This window comes from Cyphomyrmex costatus, unplaced genomic scaffold (genome assembly GCF_001594065.2).
Source record: "Cyphomyrmex costatus isolate MS0001 unplaced genomic scaffold, Ccosl1.0 scaffold85, whole genome shotgun sequence".
Classification (NCBI taxonomy): Eukaryota; Metazoa; Arthropoda; class Insecta; order Hymenoptera; family Formicidae; genus Cyphomyrmex; species Cyphomyrmex costatus.
The window spans coordinates 194094-213631 of record NW_017280430.1 but is presented as its reverse complement, the minus strand read 5'-3'; the positions used below and the strand labels follow the sequence as shown (position 1 = coordinate 213631).

At 32.1% G+C, this 19538-nt stretch overlaps 1 protein-coding gene across 1 annotated transcript in view; it reads left to right on the top strand.

Annotated features, from left to right (window-relative positions):
* The window catches only part of LOC108781619 (uncharacterized), a 75781-nt gene extending 61967 nt beyond the window's left edge, over positions 1 to 13814 (top strand). Inside the window, exons 4-6 of the mRNA XM_018549641.1 lie at positions 6637 to 6850; positions 12607 to 12741; positions 13495 to 13814. Of these exons, the coding sequence (XP_018405143.1) occupies positions 6637 to 6850; positions 12607 to 12741; positions 13495 to 13711 (566 nt within the window). The 3' untranslated portion in view covers positions 13712 to 13814. The remainder of the gene's footprint in view (positions 1 to 6636; positions 6851 to 12606; positions 12742 to 13494) is intronic.
* Positions 13815 to 19538: the final 5724 nt, after the last annotated feature.

Here is a 19538-nt window from a genome sequence, read left to right as displayed (position 1 = left end):
TGACATTCTGTTAATTAGAATATTAATTGTAGCGTTGTATATAATAATTAAATTGCCGCATATAATGTACATATATTCTGCATTATTATATTACTTTAAAAAGGTAATATCTATGTCAGATTATACGATGCTATCTGCATGATAAGGCTATTGTACTGGATGATAAACCATAATACATCATGAATTTTAACCTTAAATGAAGGTCAGATAATCCATGGATGAAGAAACTTGAAAGAAGCTTACAGCTCTTTTTTAATATAATTATGAAAACATCGTAATGAGAAAATAACCGTTTTCAAGTAATTGTATTTAGCAGTGGTGGGAAGTTACTATACCGTTACTTTTTCCGTTACTTTTAAAAACAGCAATTTGATGGTGACGTTGCAATTTTTGTGACGCTAACGATAACGATAACTAACTGAAAGCTAAGGCTGGAAACGTCACTTGTGAAAAGTGACGTGTCACCATTATTTGTTGAAAAAGGTAATTTATTTCTTGTGATGCGTCGGTTCATTATTTTTAAAAGTAACATTCTCAATCTTTTAACTTTCAGTTAATTATCGTTGTCGTTATAAAAAATTGCAACGTTTTTAAAAAGTAACGGCAAAAGTAAAGATAAAAGTAACTTCTCATCTCTGACATTTAAAGTAAGCTTTTAAGAGAATAATATTCTGTTCATCTGTAGAAAAAGAAAAACTAGATATAACTGTCAATATTACATTTCGTAAATAAGTTGAATCTATTGAATAATCTTTTTGAAATTATTATTTAACTTTTTTTCTAGATTCTATGGAAAAAATTTCCCAATTATTTTTAGCTTCTAAAGCTCAGCTCCTCTGGAAAGAATTTTTAATTCTCTGTAATTCAAAAACAATTCTCCACATTTTTGCCGAGAAGAATACCGCCTCCATATTTTGTTCGAAAAATCTGTAAAAGGAGTGACGTTCAATGTAAATTATATAAACTGACCAGAAAATCTACGTCGATGAAACCTATTATTCCATCAGGATCCCGAACTTTTGTCTACATTTTCCACAAATGCATGCGTTAGCGTAGCTGCTCCATAGGGGGTAGAATTGGCGGGCAGCGTTATCGCCCGTCCATTCTGCTCTTCCGAGGGGTTGCATTAATTTCGCTGGTGTTCATATTTTGCAAATGGCTCGTGATTTATCAGATTGTCGTTTAAACGCCGATTGATCTTTCATGAGGACGTGCTTCGCCTCATCGCTCAAAACCGTGCAATCGTCAGATCTGATGGGATATTTTATTTCGTTGAAAGGTCAGGTTTATCGTGCACTGCAGAGCACGCTAACCCTGGCGCGGTCAGAGATAACGAGGGAAGAGGAGGGATTGATTAATATGGCATAGCGCAGCGACGGTTTAACCGGCAGATAGTCTTGGCCTTTGCCAAAAGTGGGTCGTCCTCACGTTTCGACGATGCCCGGTCAGCCAATTAAAACGCTGACCGCCATCAGCTGAATCGTGGAATACTATACCTTTGGCTTCCTTCGACCTATTCCAATGAACTATGTCACTCAGTTAATCAGAATCAAAATGATGTTATTTCGGTACTGTATGCGTTGTGTGTGCAATTCGTTCTCTACAATTTCCTCTAAATTTCCTGTAAAAAACATGTATAAAATTAACAGTTCAAAAAATCTGTCAAAAGAAGATAGATATTAAATTAAATTTCTGTTAGAGGAAAAAGAAATTAGCTCTGAGTTTATTAACAAAAACATTGCCCTATATAAAAATTGTACAAAGTGAAATAAATATAACGCGTAATATAAAGAGTACCTGCACATAAAGAATCTATTTCTTTTTCATTTTTCTGCTCATTTTCTGTAATAGCTCTTGATATTTTTTAAAAGCAATTCAAGACTTCATTTATCGAAATCAATTTTAATTTTTGAATCTAATAATATGGGATGAAAATAATCGTCATTTTTTTTACTTCGATTGCTCAATTAAAAAAAAAGACAGTAAGTTTGAAACATCCACGAATACGTGGATGCTGGTAATCGATTGTCGGTTTGCCGCGAGTTTATTGAGAGTCTGGACGTTGGTTAGGAGCAAATCCCGGCGGACTGTCGCTTGCAGGCCTTGTCGTCTCATCTTCTTCTCTTCTCGTCCTGCCATGACGAAACTTTCTATACTTGAAGACCTCACCCGAGACCAATATCGAACGGTTTTCCGATACTTTCGGTCTCTGGATTGTGATTCCTTCTTTCCCTCTTATTGTCCGCGCGATTTGTACCTACGACACGATGGTGCAATAACCACTAGTCCACCGCTGCGTCATTCTTTTCTGCTATTGTCTAGCTTTACGAAGCCCGAGAAATTCTGACGGAAGTAGAGTGACGGCTATTGACTTCGAGATTAAGTGATCCTTACGCACGACTATACGATGACGACGTGACGACTAAGCATGGCACAAACATTCATGCTCCTACACCCTTACCCGCCGATAAATAATTTAGTTCGAAAGCTTTTGTTCAGATGCTATAAAGAAGATATAAAAGTAATAAACGACCGAGGAAAAATAATTGAAATCGTTAAGTGCATGGAATTTGATCATAACTTAATTATACTAGATATACTACTAGAATTTACAGTTGTTTTATATATATATATATTAAATAAAATATTGGATTTTTATTTAACAATTTCTTTGAAATAATTGTTATTTCGTGTGTTCAAAATTCCCTTTAAATCTTTTTAATTCTACGTCAGTCTTCGTTATCTAAAAGATTTTGTATTTAATTTCCTGGAAGAAAAAATTAATCTCCTTAGCACTAATCTTTATAACCTTTCACCTTAAAATATTAGATATTCGTGTTTAGAGAGTTTGAGAAAACTCGTTTATTTCGAGAATTTCGTTTACTTCACAGTAATTTATCATATTTTGATATTAAAGTTGATGTTTTGCTAGCTCGGGTCATTACGAGAAAAAAAGCTTCTATAGATAGTATATATTATATTCTCAACCGTTAATAAAAATGTGCACGCAAAGGGAAAAAAACAGTTTTCTTCTGATATTTCAATATTTATTAAAAATAACTTACTGTATATTATTTAATCTCTGATAAATTTAACATTTAAAAATATATTAATGTAAATGTTTATCACCGATATTTGCTGTATGAAATAATTCGATCGTAATAAAATGACTCCGCATTTTATATTATAGAGGAAGAGTACAGTCGTTACGCAGCATCATCTATTCATCGACTTTTTCTCGTCTTGTCGGGATGTTACGACATCACCGTGCAGTCATGCGTTTGGCAACAGTTATAATTTTTTCGCGCTCGTACGTGTACGCGTGAAGTGTACATACATAGCTGGGAACGAAACATTGGCCACAGGCTTTGTTGGTGCGGGCTGATCTCCATTGTTGGAAGACCGAATTGCAGAACAGAGTATTCCACGCTCTATGCAGACTCTCGAGTCGACAATCCGACCGCGTTACAAATTTCATGCTTGTACTTGTCCACCGCATTGCACTACTATTTGAGCGGCTTCCTTCCTGTCTGAATTATCCAACGTTGACGTTGGAAGGCAGCTAGAATTTAATTGGCGAGAGCGACCGTGATCTCGGGAATGCCCAACGAGCATTCCTGAATTTCGTACGTAATAAATTTTGCAAAATTACACAAAATCGCGCGTTAAAACAAAGAATTCAAAATTTCAAGAATGTATTCACATTCCTTGCGTTCTAATAATTTCACACTCTTTTTTTCAGTGATGTGCAGTTGATTGTCCTTTAACAGTGCTATCGTCAGAATGTTTATCAAATCTATATTTCAAAAATCTTTGTCAAGTTGCTACCACTGAAAATAGAATAAAATATATACCAAAATGAAGTGCTAATTACGTGTTAATTTAGTATTTTAATTTCTGAGTTTTAGTTTGAGTAAGAATCTTTCTGTATTTGAAGATGAAAATGCTAATTCGTGTCAAGTTAGCATCCTCAATACGAAAAATAAAAAAGAAATAAAATAACATAAGATTAAATGCTCTTTAAGTGCTTCTATAAGTATCTCGATTTAAAAGATATTTTACTGTTGTTTGTTTAACAAGATTCGATGATATAAAAAATGATAAAATGTGAAATTCTGGTCAATTTTCTATGTCAATTTTAATATCCTAAACTTAGAAAATACAAATGAAAAAAAGCGGTAATAATAATATACATTCTTTTAAAATCGACATACAGAGTGATTCCAATGTTAAATTATTTCCTAATTTTAGGCCTTTAAGATATACAACATCTAATTTTGGTACTCGGTTATCGTTGAAAAAGCACCTTTAAATTTGTCGAGCGTTAAAACAAACAAATGTTAAGTATCTTTTAACACCGCATCTAAATTAATCCAATCGCGATTCAAGGTATTATAAATTTGGCTTTTTACGAAGAAGCGTTATTATCGTAAAAGTAAAATTACTTGTAATATTAATTATGATTTTTTAATGAAGAATTAAAAATTCTAAAGTTCCACGTGCAAATCCAAATTAACTGGAAAAGAAAAACTATCAGATAGGTAAAAAATGGTTCAACTGCGATTCTGATATTAAAATCGAGACACTTAAAAGTACTTAAAGAGTTTAGTATTTTGTGGCATTTAATTTTTTTTAATTTTGTTTGGATTGGGTGTTAATTTGACATGAATCTAGCATTTTTACGTTCAAACGCAAATTTCTGTTAAATAGCTTGTGCACTCAAGAATAGAGTACTCAATTAGCACTAAATTAGCACTTACTTTACTACATATTTTATTCCTATTTTTAGTAGTAGGGACGCTAACTTAACAAAAGTTTCAGAAATGTATTATATTTGCGAACGTTTCAAGTCTTTTTTTTATTATATTGTTTGACGTGATATTTAATCGATATTTAAAGATCTTCCTATCCAACAGTCACTGAAAAAAGAGTCGGATGTTTGCTTAGAACGACATTAAATAATCTCAGCAGTACGGAATATGATCGCAATTTTTATTTCACTTATCGAACGATGACACGCGTTATTTAGAGTCCGCCATAATAACTAATATCAAACGAAGAGCGCATTTAGTTGCCGTCTACGTAATGAGGACTCGACCGTTCCATTTACTGATGTATGTTTGGTTTCTATCTCATGTCGGAAATCTAAATAACCAAAAGAGTCGCGTATCACTTCGGCAAATCACTAACTATGCCATGTATATTCAAATCGTACTAGATTCGAAAGTGGTCTCGAAAGCTCCCCTTTGCATACTGAACACCCCATTATCTTGCCGCTGCAATAATGTTATCAATACAGGAGGAGTTCAACATCTCCTGTATTCGTGATAGGCGTACAGCACGCATACCAACATGATTATCTTATAATGATTCTTGAGATAAATATCAAAGAAAAATCACGCAAGAATAGTCTTTTTTACGTTTTTTTTTCCTAAAATTTTCGTTGCTATGGAACTTTTTTTTATTTATCAGTTAAATTCTTTCTATATATATGTATATATATATATATATATATATAGGTATGTGCGTGAAAGAATTTATTAAAACTAGAATTTCTAAATTAGTGATATTCTCTCGTAAATAAAAATTTATAATATTTAAAAAAATATATATATACGTATATTGAATCATATTGATTAAAGAATAATAAAGCATTTATTTTCTATATTTTTAGGTCAATTTAAACTTTGAAGAATTTTTGATAAATAATTGAATATAAATTTATCATTAACGTGATATGTTCGTACATACTTTATCTTATTCTCAAAGTTTTTATGCACATGCAATTTAAAGTTAAGTGAACAAATTTACATTTTTGAAATTGCTAAATAAAACTTATTAAAAAAAAGAGATAAAAGTTTCCGCTTATAATGACGTTGAGATAGTTAAAAATATCAACTTTTTTATCATGATACGCTTTTAGATGAAGAAGATATTTTGTCGCAAAGCATAATCTATTATAATCTGTTTAGTACAGTTATATATACAATGCGTTCCAAAACACCAAATAATAATTTATAAATAGATTGTTTGCAATCAATATTTTTGTGTAACGTTAATTACGTTATTTATAGCTGTCTAATATTGAAATTTATATATCTTCCTAATAGTAAATAAACTCGAATAAACTATTCATTGAAGTAAACTTTACTTCCAACTCTAAATGAAAAATATTTTATATAATTTTTTTTGAAACTGTATTGATGAAAAATTCTCAGTCTCTTGGATTATTAAAAACTCGATAACTATATTTTTACACTGCAAAAGATGATATTGTATCAATAGTATTATTTTAATTGAAAATATTTTGTTAATTCAATAACACCATTATAAAAAAAAAATTTATATTTATGTTCTTGTTTTAATAAAATTTTATTTGTTTCACATTAATTCTGTTATTAAATTGACAAGATCATTTTGAATTAAAATAATGCTATTGAAATATCATCATTTTTTTCAGTGTATTAATAAAAAGTTTACTTTGAATTTTTCAAAAAATCTGAAGTACATAAATTGAGACTAAATAAATTGGGATCAATTAATCAAGTTAAACGATTCGCTACTGATATTTTATCAGTGCACCTGTTTTCGTCGCTCGTGTTCCTAAAATAATCAGTGAGATGTGTGTTGTTTCAGGAGTATCTGGCAAGGATGTAAGCGGATGGCCGAAGATCCCGTGTCTGAAAGGCCGTACGTCTAGCAAAGGCGGAAGCGGTGCGAAAGGACCGCACGTAGGCCCGCCGCAATGTCCGCACTCAGTTTTGAGCAGCACTCGCAGCTCTGTGAGCAGCTCACCTTTGAGCCCGTGCCCGACGCCCATGCCTTTCCTAGTGACTTCGGGCTCCGTCAGGTGAGTATAACTCATCCTTTAATATACGTCATAATATACGTCTTATATGTATGTCACCTTTGGTGACATACGTAATGCTGAGATTCGATTTATTAACGCCAAAGCTTGACAAAACCGAGGGATTTCAAACTGTTATAACGGACAATATAAATTACTTTAAATGTCACTAATATTGACAATGAGTGTAAAAATAGGACATGTTCTTGAAGTTTGGTATTAGATTTTAGAAACATTGTGTATTTGTCGATTTTCTGTCATATTATTTTCTCCTTGTTTTTCTTTGTAAATCAATTTTAAGTTCGCTTCCTTTCATCGAACTCGGAACCAGTTATTTTCTGCGTGACTTTCACGAATGAAACTACATATGAATTAAATTTCTTTATCAGAGAAACGTTAGAGGAAGTTATTAGCGATACCGAAGATTCTCTGCAATTATATACTATAAATTCGCGGCACATTGCAAAGTCCCATTTTCAACATATCAGCGATATCGGTGTCTGTTCGTGTAAAGGCCACGTTCACTCAAAATAGGTTTTAATACATATTTTATTGAGTATTATATCCATCTATGAGACAAACATAGCTCAGTAGTAAGTCACATAAAAGTTCATAGGCAATAGTCAACGTATGTTTTAATTCATTGCTGATCTGTTGTAATTTCCTGCTACGTAATTTCCTCATACGTCACAATCGTCATATTGATTCCTTCACGTTTGTCACTAGAAATACGTAACTGATAAAATTAATGACTTTTTCATGATAATCATGACTGTTGACAAAAAAATCATTTTGGTAAAACGTTTTTTAACATATTACATTTTAATCAGTATATTAATGAATATTTAATAAATTCACGGTTATATTATATAAGTATCTAATGAATGTACATTTGTTTTTGAATGTAAACTTGTTCTTAAATTATTAAAGAATTATTCATTAATTATACGAAAAATTAGGTTTTGGTGAAATATACTATATAAGTCAACATTCACATATACTGTAACATGTAAAATAGCGAACAAAAGATGTCATAGACACAAAGTTAATAATGATTAATTTTTGAGTTATTTGTATCTTTGATCATAATTCAAATACTACATATTATTGAACTTTGTATTAATATCTTCTGTTTAATTATAAGCTATATTTGTGAAACGAATACTAACTCATTGCATGAAGATTAATTTTTCATATTATTAATTAGTGTGGAATCCTTTGTGAATAAGAGTGCTTTTTTATAATATTAAATTTATTCATTTAATTATTTTTTTTAAATTAAAATGCAATATCGATATACCTGCATTTGATATTAGAATAATGTCGCACTGTAATTGATGAATATGACTAAGGTTTTCTTTTTTTATTTATGCAGTCATTTTTTATCACGTGTCACAATGTAATAATAAATAGTGTTATGAAAAATGAAAAAGCTGGAGATACACTTGCGGATATTACGTCTCATATGCCATATTATATATTTATATGTGCGTGTGTATGTATTTGTATGCGTAATACCGTGTTTATTTCTTTCAATAATCAATGTTAGTTCTTACGATAAACTAAAAAATACTTATCGATTCAATAAAAATCTATTTATTTGTTTTTAATAACTTTTAATAACTCTGTTAATAACTCTTAAACATTAATAAGTTGTCAAGTTTTAATTGTAACTCGGCACTCATTATAACAATTACAGTCATTTCTGGCTATAATGTAATTCCAGTTAATATATGTACATATATAATAATGTAATTCCAGTAAGTTTATATAATGTAATTCGATTTAATATATGTATGTATATATCATGAGTGATTTAGCAGAAACTTTTTAATATCACTTTGTTATGAAAAAAAACTTCATAAGACTAATATTTTTATATTAAATTTTATAGGACCATACATGTGAGAAACACAACCAATAAGAAATTGCCTTTAACGGTCGAGCTGGATCTAAGATGCTAATAATTTCGTGTATTTTTATATTTTTATACACTTGCAAATTTTTTATTATATGTATGTATATAACTATACAAAGTAAAGTTTGAAATACTTTTAAGTATTTTAATTATATATAAATATAGAAAGTATATATTTATCATAATAATATGTACCAAGTTTTTCTCTCTTATCTTTTTTTGAAATATATATTTTAGAGCCTAGGCGAATAAAATATCTTGTGCTGCTGAAGATTAAGGCATAAAAATAATGTAATGCAACAATATAAACGCGCTATAATTTTTTGTACAATGTGTTGGTGCCGACTCATACAGTTGAATGAACGTTTTACTGTATATATAAATGAAATAAGAACAAAAGAATCCCAAGAGAGAGCTCTTTCTTTTTACGATATAGGAGACGTCATTAACCGCATAGTCATTAAGTACAAATGAAGCCATTTTACTCAGAATTATCAACTTGCATAAAACTTGCTCTTCAATTTAGACGCTACGTTTTAAATTTCACTTAAAAATTTGTATGCCTTCAGTCTCAAAACATATATATCCACGCATTTAGATAAACGAATTTTAATAAATTAAAATGTCGAGAAGAGAGCTCAGAGCTAGTTAGGTAACAAAGAAACTTTAATAGCAAAACATAAAAATAATGATTACATACATAAACGTTTCGACGCCGATCGGGTCATTCTCAATGTTACAATAAATATTCTAGTTAAATTCGCAACAGGAAATTATAGAAATCTATATAAGCCTCAGCATTCTTCAAAGTAATGTGTCAATAATTAAAAATCAAATAAATTTTATAATTTTTGTAAAAATGTAAATCTGCGCATTTGCTAGTAGCTAAACTTTTTATATTTACAAAACTTTCTTGTTATCGACGGAGGTCTTTCTAACTAGGAGACTTTCGTTTCATCAATACTCTTGCATGAGAAAACCGATCTTACCGAAAAGTTTGCAAATTCAGCAATTGCGAGCGGAATAGCGAGTTTGTCGGATATAACTTCGACATGCCCGGTCGGGTCTAAATGAATAATTCATCTCTTGAAGTATCCAGGGCCCCTGCTGCAATATCGATAATCATCCGCTTTGATCAACTATTTCCTGTCCTGTTGTTCGATAATCGTTTCGCGAATTATCGCGGCACGAAAGCGAAACACGTTATACTTACGTATCAATCATATAATAAGACAAGCAAGCTTGTTTTCGTCAGTCTGCACTATGCTGGTAAATATTTTTATGCGAATATTATATGGTGTATACTTTATTTTTATATATTTATTATTAAAACATTTGATAATTTTTGTGCTAAATAATGAAATGTAATAAGCCGAAGTTTTTCGCAACTAAATTACACGTACAATAAAAAGTAATATTTTATATTTAGTTCTATACAGGGTGTATACAAAATAAAGCGTTATCAATTTTTATCTCTAAAACACGACATTACTGACAAAAATTGTTCAGACAAAAATTATCTGATTTTAAGAGAGAAATATGACATTTATGGTTTTTTGATGGAAAGTTTCAAAGTCATTTCAAGGTTAATTTTGTTTTTTTTTTTAAATAGGAACCTACATCTTTTATACGTATGGCATCATATTTTACGTAAAGAAACAAATAACTTTTGTCTGAACAATTTTTCTCAATAATACTGTATTTCCGAGATAAAAATTTTGTAACGCTTTATTTTGAACACCCGTTATATTTATTTAGTACTATATAAATAGATTTTTATTTAATAGAGTTGTAATTTTAGAATTTAGTTATTGAAATATTTAACGTTGAAAATTGAAAAAAAAAACCTATTTTTTTTAAACGAAAAAATTATAAAAAACAGATTAAGCAAACTTTCACTTTAATCAACAATGTGATACGCGATATTTCTTCCTGAAAATATGAGATAATTTTTAGGATATTCCGCTCCTTTATCATGATATTTTTAACGGATAATAAAAACAGTTCTGCATACACTGTTAAATTCATAACGTCATATTAAAATAGATAACTTAGAATAGATTGATTTACATTTTGATATACGTGGAAGTTAAAAATAATAAAATGTTATTTAACTGAAGGGATTGAGTCGTACTGAGAAACCCATTTAGTTGAATCAATTAATTTCTTGTTTGAACAGAGCCGAAATCCTTGGTTGATGCAATAAGAAATTTAGTTGAAGCAAAATGTTTGGTTATTGTAACATTTTATTTATTTCTAATAAATAAATTTATCAGATGTCAATGTTTATCAGAAACAAGTAAAATATTGCAATAACTAAAGTTTTGCTTTAATTTAATTTTTTATTGCATCAACAAAGGATTTTGTTTGGTTATATCCAAATAAGAAATTAATTGATTCAACTAAATGGGTTTCTCATTGTACTAATGCTCCTTTGATGTCTATAGCAGTGTATCTCGCATTTTAGTCACGTTCAGAGAAATTCCATGAAAAGTCACTTATACCATTTAACTCGTGGTCGCGTTTTAATCCTTAAAATAGTCGCGATTCTTTAGTAGAACGTGGGACAGGAACGAGGCGTTCTTTTCACGTCAACGAAGGGCACAGATGCTTCGTGTGTAGAGGCAAATTGAATGCGTAGGTACGCCTATAGTTCGTACCTATCAAAGTTATCGATTAGCTTTTTGCTCCGCTCTTAAATTCAGAAGGCTTTTCGTCACTTGATAAATGTTAACAGCGCGACGAGAGAGAAGCAGAAAGAGAGCGAAGGATGAAAGCGATATATCTGCTGTAAGCCTTCATATATAGGCAAATTTTTATATGTCAGCCTCTATAGATTTTTCCGCACATTCTGTCTAGAATCTCTCTATACGAAGAGCACAGAATTCATGTATTCCACATTTCCTCATGTCGATAGAGGATCTCCCTGGATCCTTTTTATATCGATGACAGGAAGTTAATCTGTTTGATATAAAGGAGAGTCAGTTCTCCTCGTAAGTTACAGTATTTATAACTTTTCCCCAGCTGTTGAAGGTGCGATCGAAGTTAGATTTAATAACGCGTTTTGGTGGATATGTACGAATGCGAGAATAATTATCGTCTTGCGTGTATTAATCACATCTTCATAACGATCCGGTAGAACCTTGCTCGGAGCAACGAAGTGTAAAGTTCCTAAGAACTATTAGAAAAAGAATCGATGCGTCATCTCGCGATTATTAGGCATATTTAATTGAGAATTGACGTACTCGAGCAAATTACAGCGTTCTGAAACCGCGTATTATAAACACGAGTTTTTTTTCTTACTCATTCCACTTATCTTTATTACATTTGACAACGTTAATTTTTCTGAGATTTTTCAATTGTTTTCATATACGAGTGTTCTTTTTCAAGTTAAAACGCTCAGAATAAGACTGAAATCACGAATTAATTTTTTTCGATGAGAACTGTTTGAAATCCTTCGGTTTTACCCTTGTTAAAAAAGTTGTAACATTTCTGATTTAACTTCAAATAATTTAGACGATTTCCAAGATATTGGAGAAACTTAAGAGAATTGATTTATCTCTTTGAAGGATCGGTCGCTTCGTTTCCTAAAATCTATATCAGTGCGAAGTTTCAAATCTATTTGAGTTCACGGGTCGCTGAACTTTCCTTGTTAGTCTACTGTTGGTCAGAACCCCTTGAATAAGTGATTCACTTGTATTCCGCGAAACGCAAGACAAAGTCGAGTTGAGTCACAGTTGGAGACACTCGGAGAGAACTTAAGGGTTAAGACAGAAGAGCACTGCTGCGTGCATTCTCCGTGAACAGCCTAATTGGCAATTAACTGATGTCCATGTTCCAGTAGCGGCATGGTACAAAGCGTCGGGGCCAATTTATCGCCGGACCAAACATTCGGCTCGATCCGGTCGCTTTCGGTGACGAGGGAAGTTGCCAGTTTCCCTCTATCGCGAACACCCACGCCACCCCCGCAGCATAGGTAGGTAAACATTTCGTTTATCTTACTTAATTTTGATGCGTCAACAAATACTGCACTTTGCGAAATAAATTAAGTGTCTCCGCAGAAAACGAGGTAGTTTCTATATACTGAAAAAAAGGATTGACTGCTGCAGTAAATTAAATGATAAAATATAGCATAGCATTTTTAATTGGCTGCTGCAGCAATCAATTTTTGGTTACATCAGCCAATTAAAAATGTTATGCCATATTCAGTCAATCTTTTCTTTCAGTGTAATGTCGGTGTAAATTGAAACTGGTGACATTAAAATTATACATTTAAGTTAATGTAATAATTCAATAAATATAAATACGAAATTAACAAATTCTGACAAAATTTTAGTAGTCTCATTTATTTGTTCATTAATATCAAAGTAATAACAACTTTAGTTATTAAAAAATGTATGAATTGTCTACATTGAAAGGAAAGATCAAGGAAAATTATGAAATTTTGTCTTTCAAATCAAGAAAAAGTTTTTATGACAACCTTGAAAATGCATAAAATACATTCATTTTACTCTAAAAAATATTTGGAATGGAATCTAATTCTAAAGAGTAAAATTTCACTTTTAAAAATTGAATGAGTCATTCTTTTTTAACTTAATTGTCATTCCCTGCCACTCTAAATTTAGATTCTATTCCAAACATTTTATAGAGTACGGATTAACGAGTTAATGTGACCGAGGCAAACATACGCGCACTCATGAGACGAACGGTCTTTTCGTGGTCGTTGCAGACCATCGGCAGTGCTGGCGACGAATCCCGAGGAACTGGTAGGCGTTGGTAGCCCTTTGAGAGAAGCTTCACCTAGGCCGGAGGTGCGCGTGGTCGCACCGTCTCATCGGCCACAACCGACATCCGCCCTGGCCGCAACGAACGACGGCCATCACGTTGTCTCCACGACGAACCGCAAATCCGTCAGCATACTGTTACCCGAACAGAACAGCGGATGACAGCAGCAACTGCAGCGTCAGCAGCAGCAACAACTACAGCAGCAGCAGCACGGCTTCGTGCACCGTTGCGACGAGCAGCAGGTCTCGATTTAGATAGAGGAGGTGGGCGAATTAACCATTTGTAAGATCGAATTGAATTGAATCTTTAATAATAACATTTGGAAACGAATCGAATCGTATTTGAAATTCTTCGAATCGAATGTAAGATCGAATTGAATCGAATTTTATTGATTCGAAAAGGAGTCGAATTTGAATTAAACTTTTTTTGAATTTGCATTAAAAACTAATAAAAGACCTTCTAATAAAAATTTTATTAGAAGGTCTTTTTAATACACAAAAAGAAGATCTTTTTAATATACATTTGTTATATTGTCTATTTTTTATAATATCTGTAAAATGATTTATTTTCTCGTTTATTTAAAAAAATCTAAAACGTTATTAAAAATACTTTGTTATTTTTAAATTAGTTTTTCTTTTCAACGCAATCAATAGAATCTAATGATAACCGACGAATAAGCGCAGGCGCATGCACAAGAATTGATACGTCCTTATACAAGATTGGTCGCAGGAAATATGAAAAGGAGAACCACCATAATTCGATTCGAATTTGAATTAATTTGCCCACCTCTAGGATCTAGGAGCGTCTCGCTTATCTGCGAGATGACGCGACAACGACGATGAAGATGCGTCTTGCGTTACGCGCCACGATTCGGGTAACTGAGAGTTAATAATTGATCTCACCGCGGCGCTTTGATCGGGCACGATCTCCGCATGCACGGTATGAGTAAAACTAGTGGAGGCAAGTGATTGATGGCTGGTTAACGTTGGTTAATATCAACCGGTTCTCGACCCATCAAAATCTCCGTTTTAAGCCTGATCGTTTTAGATCCCAATTGACGCAAGACCCGAGAGGGTTGATCTATCATTGACGTTAGGAAACGAGGGATCTCGTGATGGATCCCATCACTTTTTATCGCTTGACTAACGGTACTTTATATAAACTGATAGTTTTATTATCGTGAACTACGGAGACATTGCTCGATGATATCTCGACTAAAAACCATGCTCAGTGTCTCCATTTTCTAATGCTCGATCGCGCAGATGTACGTAATTTGGTAAATTACGACCGGAAATTTTCAACACTGTATAACAGAATTCGAGAAATAAAAGCGACATTGAAAAATTTTTCATTTCCAAGTTATTGTGGAAATCGATCGCGCTTCGACGTCTGTTGCATTATTAGAATGCTATTGTTGCATTATTAATAATCCAGAGAAGTATACAACGCGCGCTACTGATCAGAGGTGCTATTTGACATGAATGTGGTAATCTTCAGAAATTACACGTTAGCGTGTATCATGGTGAAAATATAATGATGCGCTGTGTGTACGGAAATCTATTAGGTAGATAGGAATATATAGAACTGGTTTTATCATCTTTTTAAAAATTCTCTATTTTATCTGAAAAGCGAAATAAATGAGTTTGACCTGGAAAACCGTATAAAAAACGTAATACGTTTGTTCGTTTGTTATTTAATTAACGTATCGGTGTTTATTTTATATATAACGAAATTTGTATGTTTTACAACAGAAAAAACTGTTTCACAAATTTAAATTGATTTGCAAAGCTTTTTCAGTTCAATGATAGAACAATTTTAATAATACCTATAAATTTTGATTGTTATTATCAATATACTCTTTTTTTTTAGTCATAATACAAATACGCAGCAACGAATATTCAAAATACTTGATGCTATAAAAAAAAAGTATTAATATTTACTTTAAACATTAAAATTAATTTTAAAAAAATAAACAATTATTTATGTTAGAGAAATCATTTGATGTTACAAATATGGAATCATAAATTATTTATTTCTAGTTTATTTTCTATTACGAGATAATTTTGTGTAAATATTCATAAATTAATACCGTAGGTAAACATTGTTTACCTCTTTGGACATTAAGACTATTCTCAGTGGTACGCCAAAATTGTCGCGGCGTCCCTTTCTCTCGCATCGAAAGGGCATCGTCTGGCAAGGAGACACCGAGCACGGTTTTGCACTATCAGCGCGTTAATTAAGTCTCAGTTATTCTCGACTCGAGCGACACACCTTCCTATTTACATTACCGCCAAGCTCCATCGTCTCGAACATTTACATACATCCCTGTAGATATTCGTCGCAACGAGGCGCGTTTCTGGCCAAAAGTAGTCCTTAAGGATCCTCGCGCGCGATTTAGCACATCCCCTCGAGACATTAAATCACGATTCAACGAAGTGAGAGAGGTCGAGATCAATCCGTGTCCCCTCCTTCCTCTTGCTCTTATGATTTCACTCCTCCTTAGCTTTTCAACGTCGAAACGGTCTCGCGAGTTATTAGATTTGTCACAGCAGTAATTTAGGGGTCAAAAAGGATAGCGAGCAAATATATTTGCACATCGCTTATTATTATATTATTTTATGCCGCAAAGTTCAATTTATCAAAATTCTTATTAGCGATGTAAAATAGGACTATAAAAAATAGTGATATTAACTAGGGCAAGTATCCTATATAAACCGCATTTATCAGTATATATACTATGAATTTACAATATTTTAAATGTTTCACTGATTCAACTTCTAATACTAGTTTTTGGTATGGGGAAAAAGGATTTTGATAAAGGAAAAGAGGGCTTTATTCTCTCTCGCGAATCAATCACGAAAATCGATATCACGTGAGCAATGAAAATTCTCATTTTGATCCAGGTAGGTAAATACGTTAACTAAATAGATAAACCGATGCGGATCAAACAGCTGGTATTGGCAAGTGTTCAAAGCCTAGATGGACCGATGGGATGTTCGCCATGTTCGGTCCAATTCGCACAGGATTGAGGTAACGCTCTTATTTTTAATCCGAACGAATTATCTCCAACCCGGTTCATCTATATAATTCAATCAAAAACCTAATCGGCGCTCATGTTAGATAGCACGATAAATTCTTGTGCGAGTCAGCGTGATAATTCAATCCTTTTTTGTTTTTAATAAATTGGCTTTGTAACAAATTTTTTAAATTTCGTTTAATTTGAAATATGACAAAGATTTTAATTGAGAGAAATAATGTCATATTTTACATTAACGGTTTTGAGAAACGACGCGAATTATTTGTCACGGTTGAATATCACTATTGAATTTATGTAGGATCTTTTATCGCGTAAAATGTCACTCATGAATTTATGTTGGCATAAATTACTTACGTAATTTTTGAAATTAGGAGCAGATGTCTCTGTTATGTGAAGAGTTAATAATTTTGCATAAGTATCGGCATCTCCGGGAAAGATTACTCGAAGTATCGACTAGTAGATGGAGTCAGGATGAAACGACTGGCAGAATGACTGTAACCATTGACAATCTATCGTAGAAAATTTTTGTGTTGCTAAACCGTGGCAAGAGGCAGCAAAAGAAAGGTTTCGGGGATACTTGAGTAAATTACAAGATCAAAGTTTGATAGAAAGAACGGCGAGAAATTGGGACGACTACGACTGAAAGAATCAAAGTGATAGAGGTGTAAGAGAATGAAAGTCTCAAACATCTAACATTCCATAGCAATGATTGCACGTATTGAGAAGTAAACGTTAATGATCTTCAATTAGTATGTCGTTCAAATTGAAAATAGATATTTTATTTCTGCATAAGTTAGAAAGATAAAATAAGGACTAATTATTTTAACTAATTATTTTTTATGAAATATATACATATATATGTAACGGGGTCTTGTACAGCCTGCGGTCGTTTTCCCGTTTCTATATACATTTATTAGGCTTCTTGGTATTATAAGTTTTTTATATGTGCCAGAGAATCAACCTGGCGCCTTAACCCCCAACCTGGAGGACTAGGAATCATTAGATATAATCCATTATATATTTTTATGAAATATAAATTTCAAAAAATAATTAGTTACACTAGAAAAATTAATTATAAGTTAAAGTTAAATTATAAGGAAGTTTTTTTTAGTTTTTATTAACATATTTACTTTGGTTTTTTAGTTTAACTTATTGTTTTTATGCAAATTTTATTTAAAAAAATAATTGATTTCATTATCATTACTTTGTTTTTTTAGTTTAACTTGTTTTATGCAAATTTTATTTTAAAAAATAATTGAATTAGAATGTAATTATTATTAGTTCTTCTTTTGTTTTTCTGTGATTTACGCAGGAATAGAAATAAGAGATATGGAATAAATTCATGTGATCTTTAACATCATGTAACAGGTCGCGAGTTTCAAATCCCGCATTCCCCGTATAGGAAAAAAATGTCATAATCTCCTTACTGACTTAGCGAAAACTCTTTAGATCTAAGTGACTCTTCGACTAAGTTCAAACATATAATAAGGATTTATTGATAAGGTTCCATCCACCCTCCCTCTACTACTACTATACTAGTACTACTACTACTATTACTACTACTATTACGTAGGAAAAATATTTATTTACAGTTTGAATATTGCATACTAGTTGAATTTGTAACGTTAAATTAAGAAAATTGGAGATTATTTTTAGGAATAAATATTTTACCTTTGGCTCGTTACGGGCTGTGTCAAATAGATCTGAAATTGAGATTATTTTTAGCTGAAATTAAAACTAGTACGTTTTATTGAAAGAAAGATAAGAATTTAATAATGTGTTTTTAACGTGCTTGTTAAATTCTACTCTTTATTACTGTTCACTACAATATGTACGGACCTCGCTGCTTTATCATGAATTCGAACAATCAATGAATCGCGAAACATCGTTCCATCGAAATATTCTTATTTCAATATAAGATCGCGAGCTCGTTAAAGTCGTCGGAATTTTAAATTTTGCATATTGGCAAATATCACCTATTCTTTGTATTCTCAAACGTTAACCTTTTCTCCCGAAACTCGTAAAAAATTGGATCGAGCATGAAAGACACGCATTACACGTTGTAAAAGATCGTTCATGTAAAGAGACGCTTTATTATCTTGGTAATAAGGCGAAAAATAAATTCTTCTGAAACGCTGTTGGTGTTTCGCGATGAGAAGCAAGTCAAGAGCAGGTTTTAACGAGTAACACGATCCTCAACACGGCGCTCTGGCAATCGGATTAAATGCTTTTGATGGAATTGACCGAAACTGGATACGGGGTTTTTGTGACGCTAATTAACACTTATCGCTCTGAACATTTATGGAAAACAGATAGATGCGCGATAATTGGAAATACGAGCTTTATAACGAAAGGAAAAAAAAAATACTATTTTTTAGTAAAATATCGCGATTTATGCAGTTTTTATATCATTAATTCTAAAGTTGACAAATCTAAAGAAATAAAGGTACCATTAAGATTATGTTATAAAAAGTAGAGAAGTCAAAATAATGTAGAGGAAGTGTAATAAAAATGAGAAAAAATATATATGTACATATATATTAATACTTTTTCAATAACTTCATTAAAAATCATTAAGATGAAAATATTGTACAATTACTGCGTAAATGTTTCATTACGTATACCGATAGATTTAATTATTTAAGAAAAATGAAGACGTATCTTAATGAATGCTAAGTTTAGAGGCGTAAAATTATATATCAGTCAAGCGATATCTGTTAAGAAGCGTCCCAATGGTATTCCGTAGAATGGTGCTAGCTCTGGAATACCAAGTGAATTTACGTTGATGAGTAATTTTTATCGTATGAAAAATGGTGGGTACTAATCGCGTAGTATATTTAAAATAAGTATAGTTCTTAAGGCAACACACGCGTTTATGCTCATAATTTTCTGCTTGCTCGACGACGCTACTATCGATTCTCGATCATATCCTGGATTCGAGACCTTTCTCG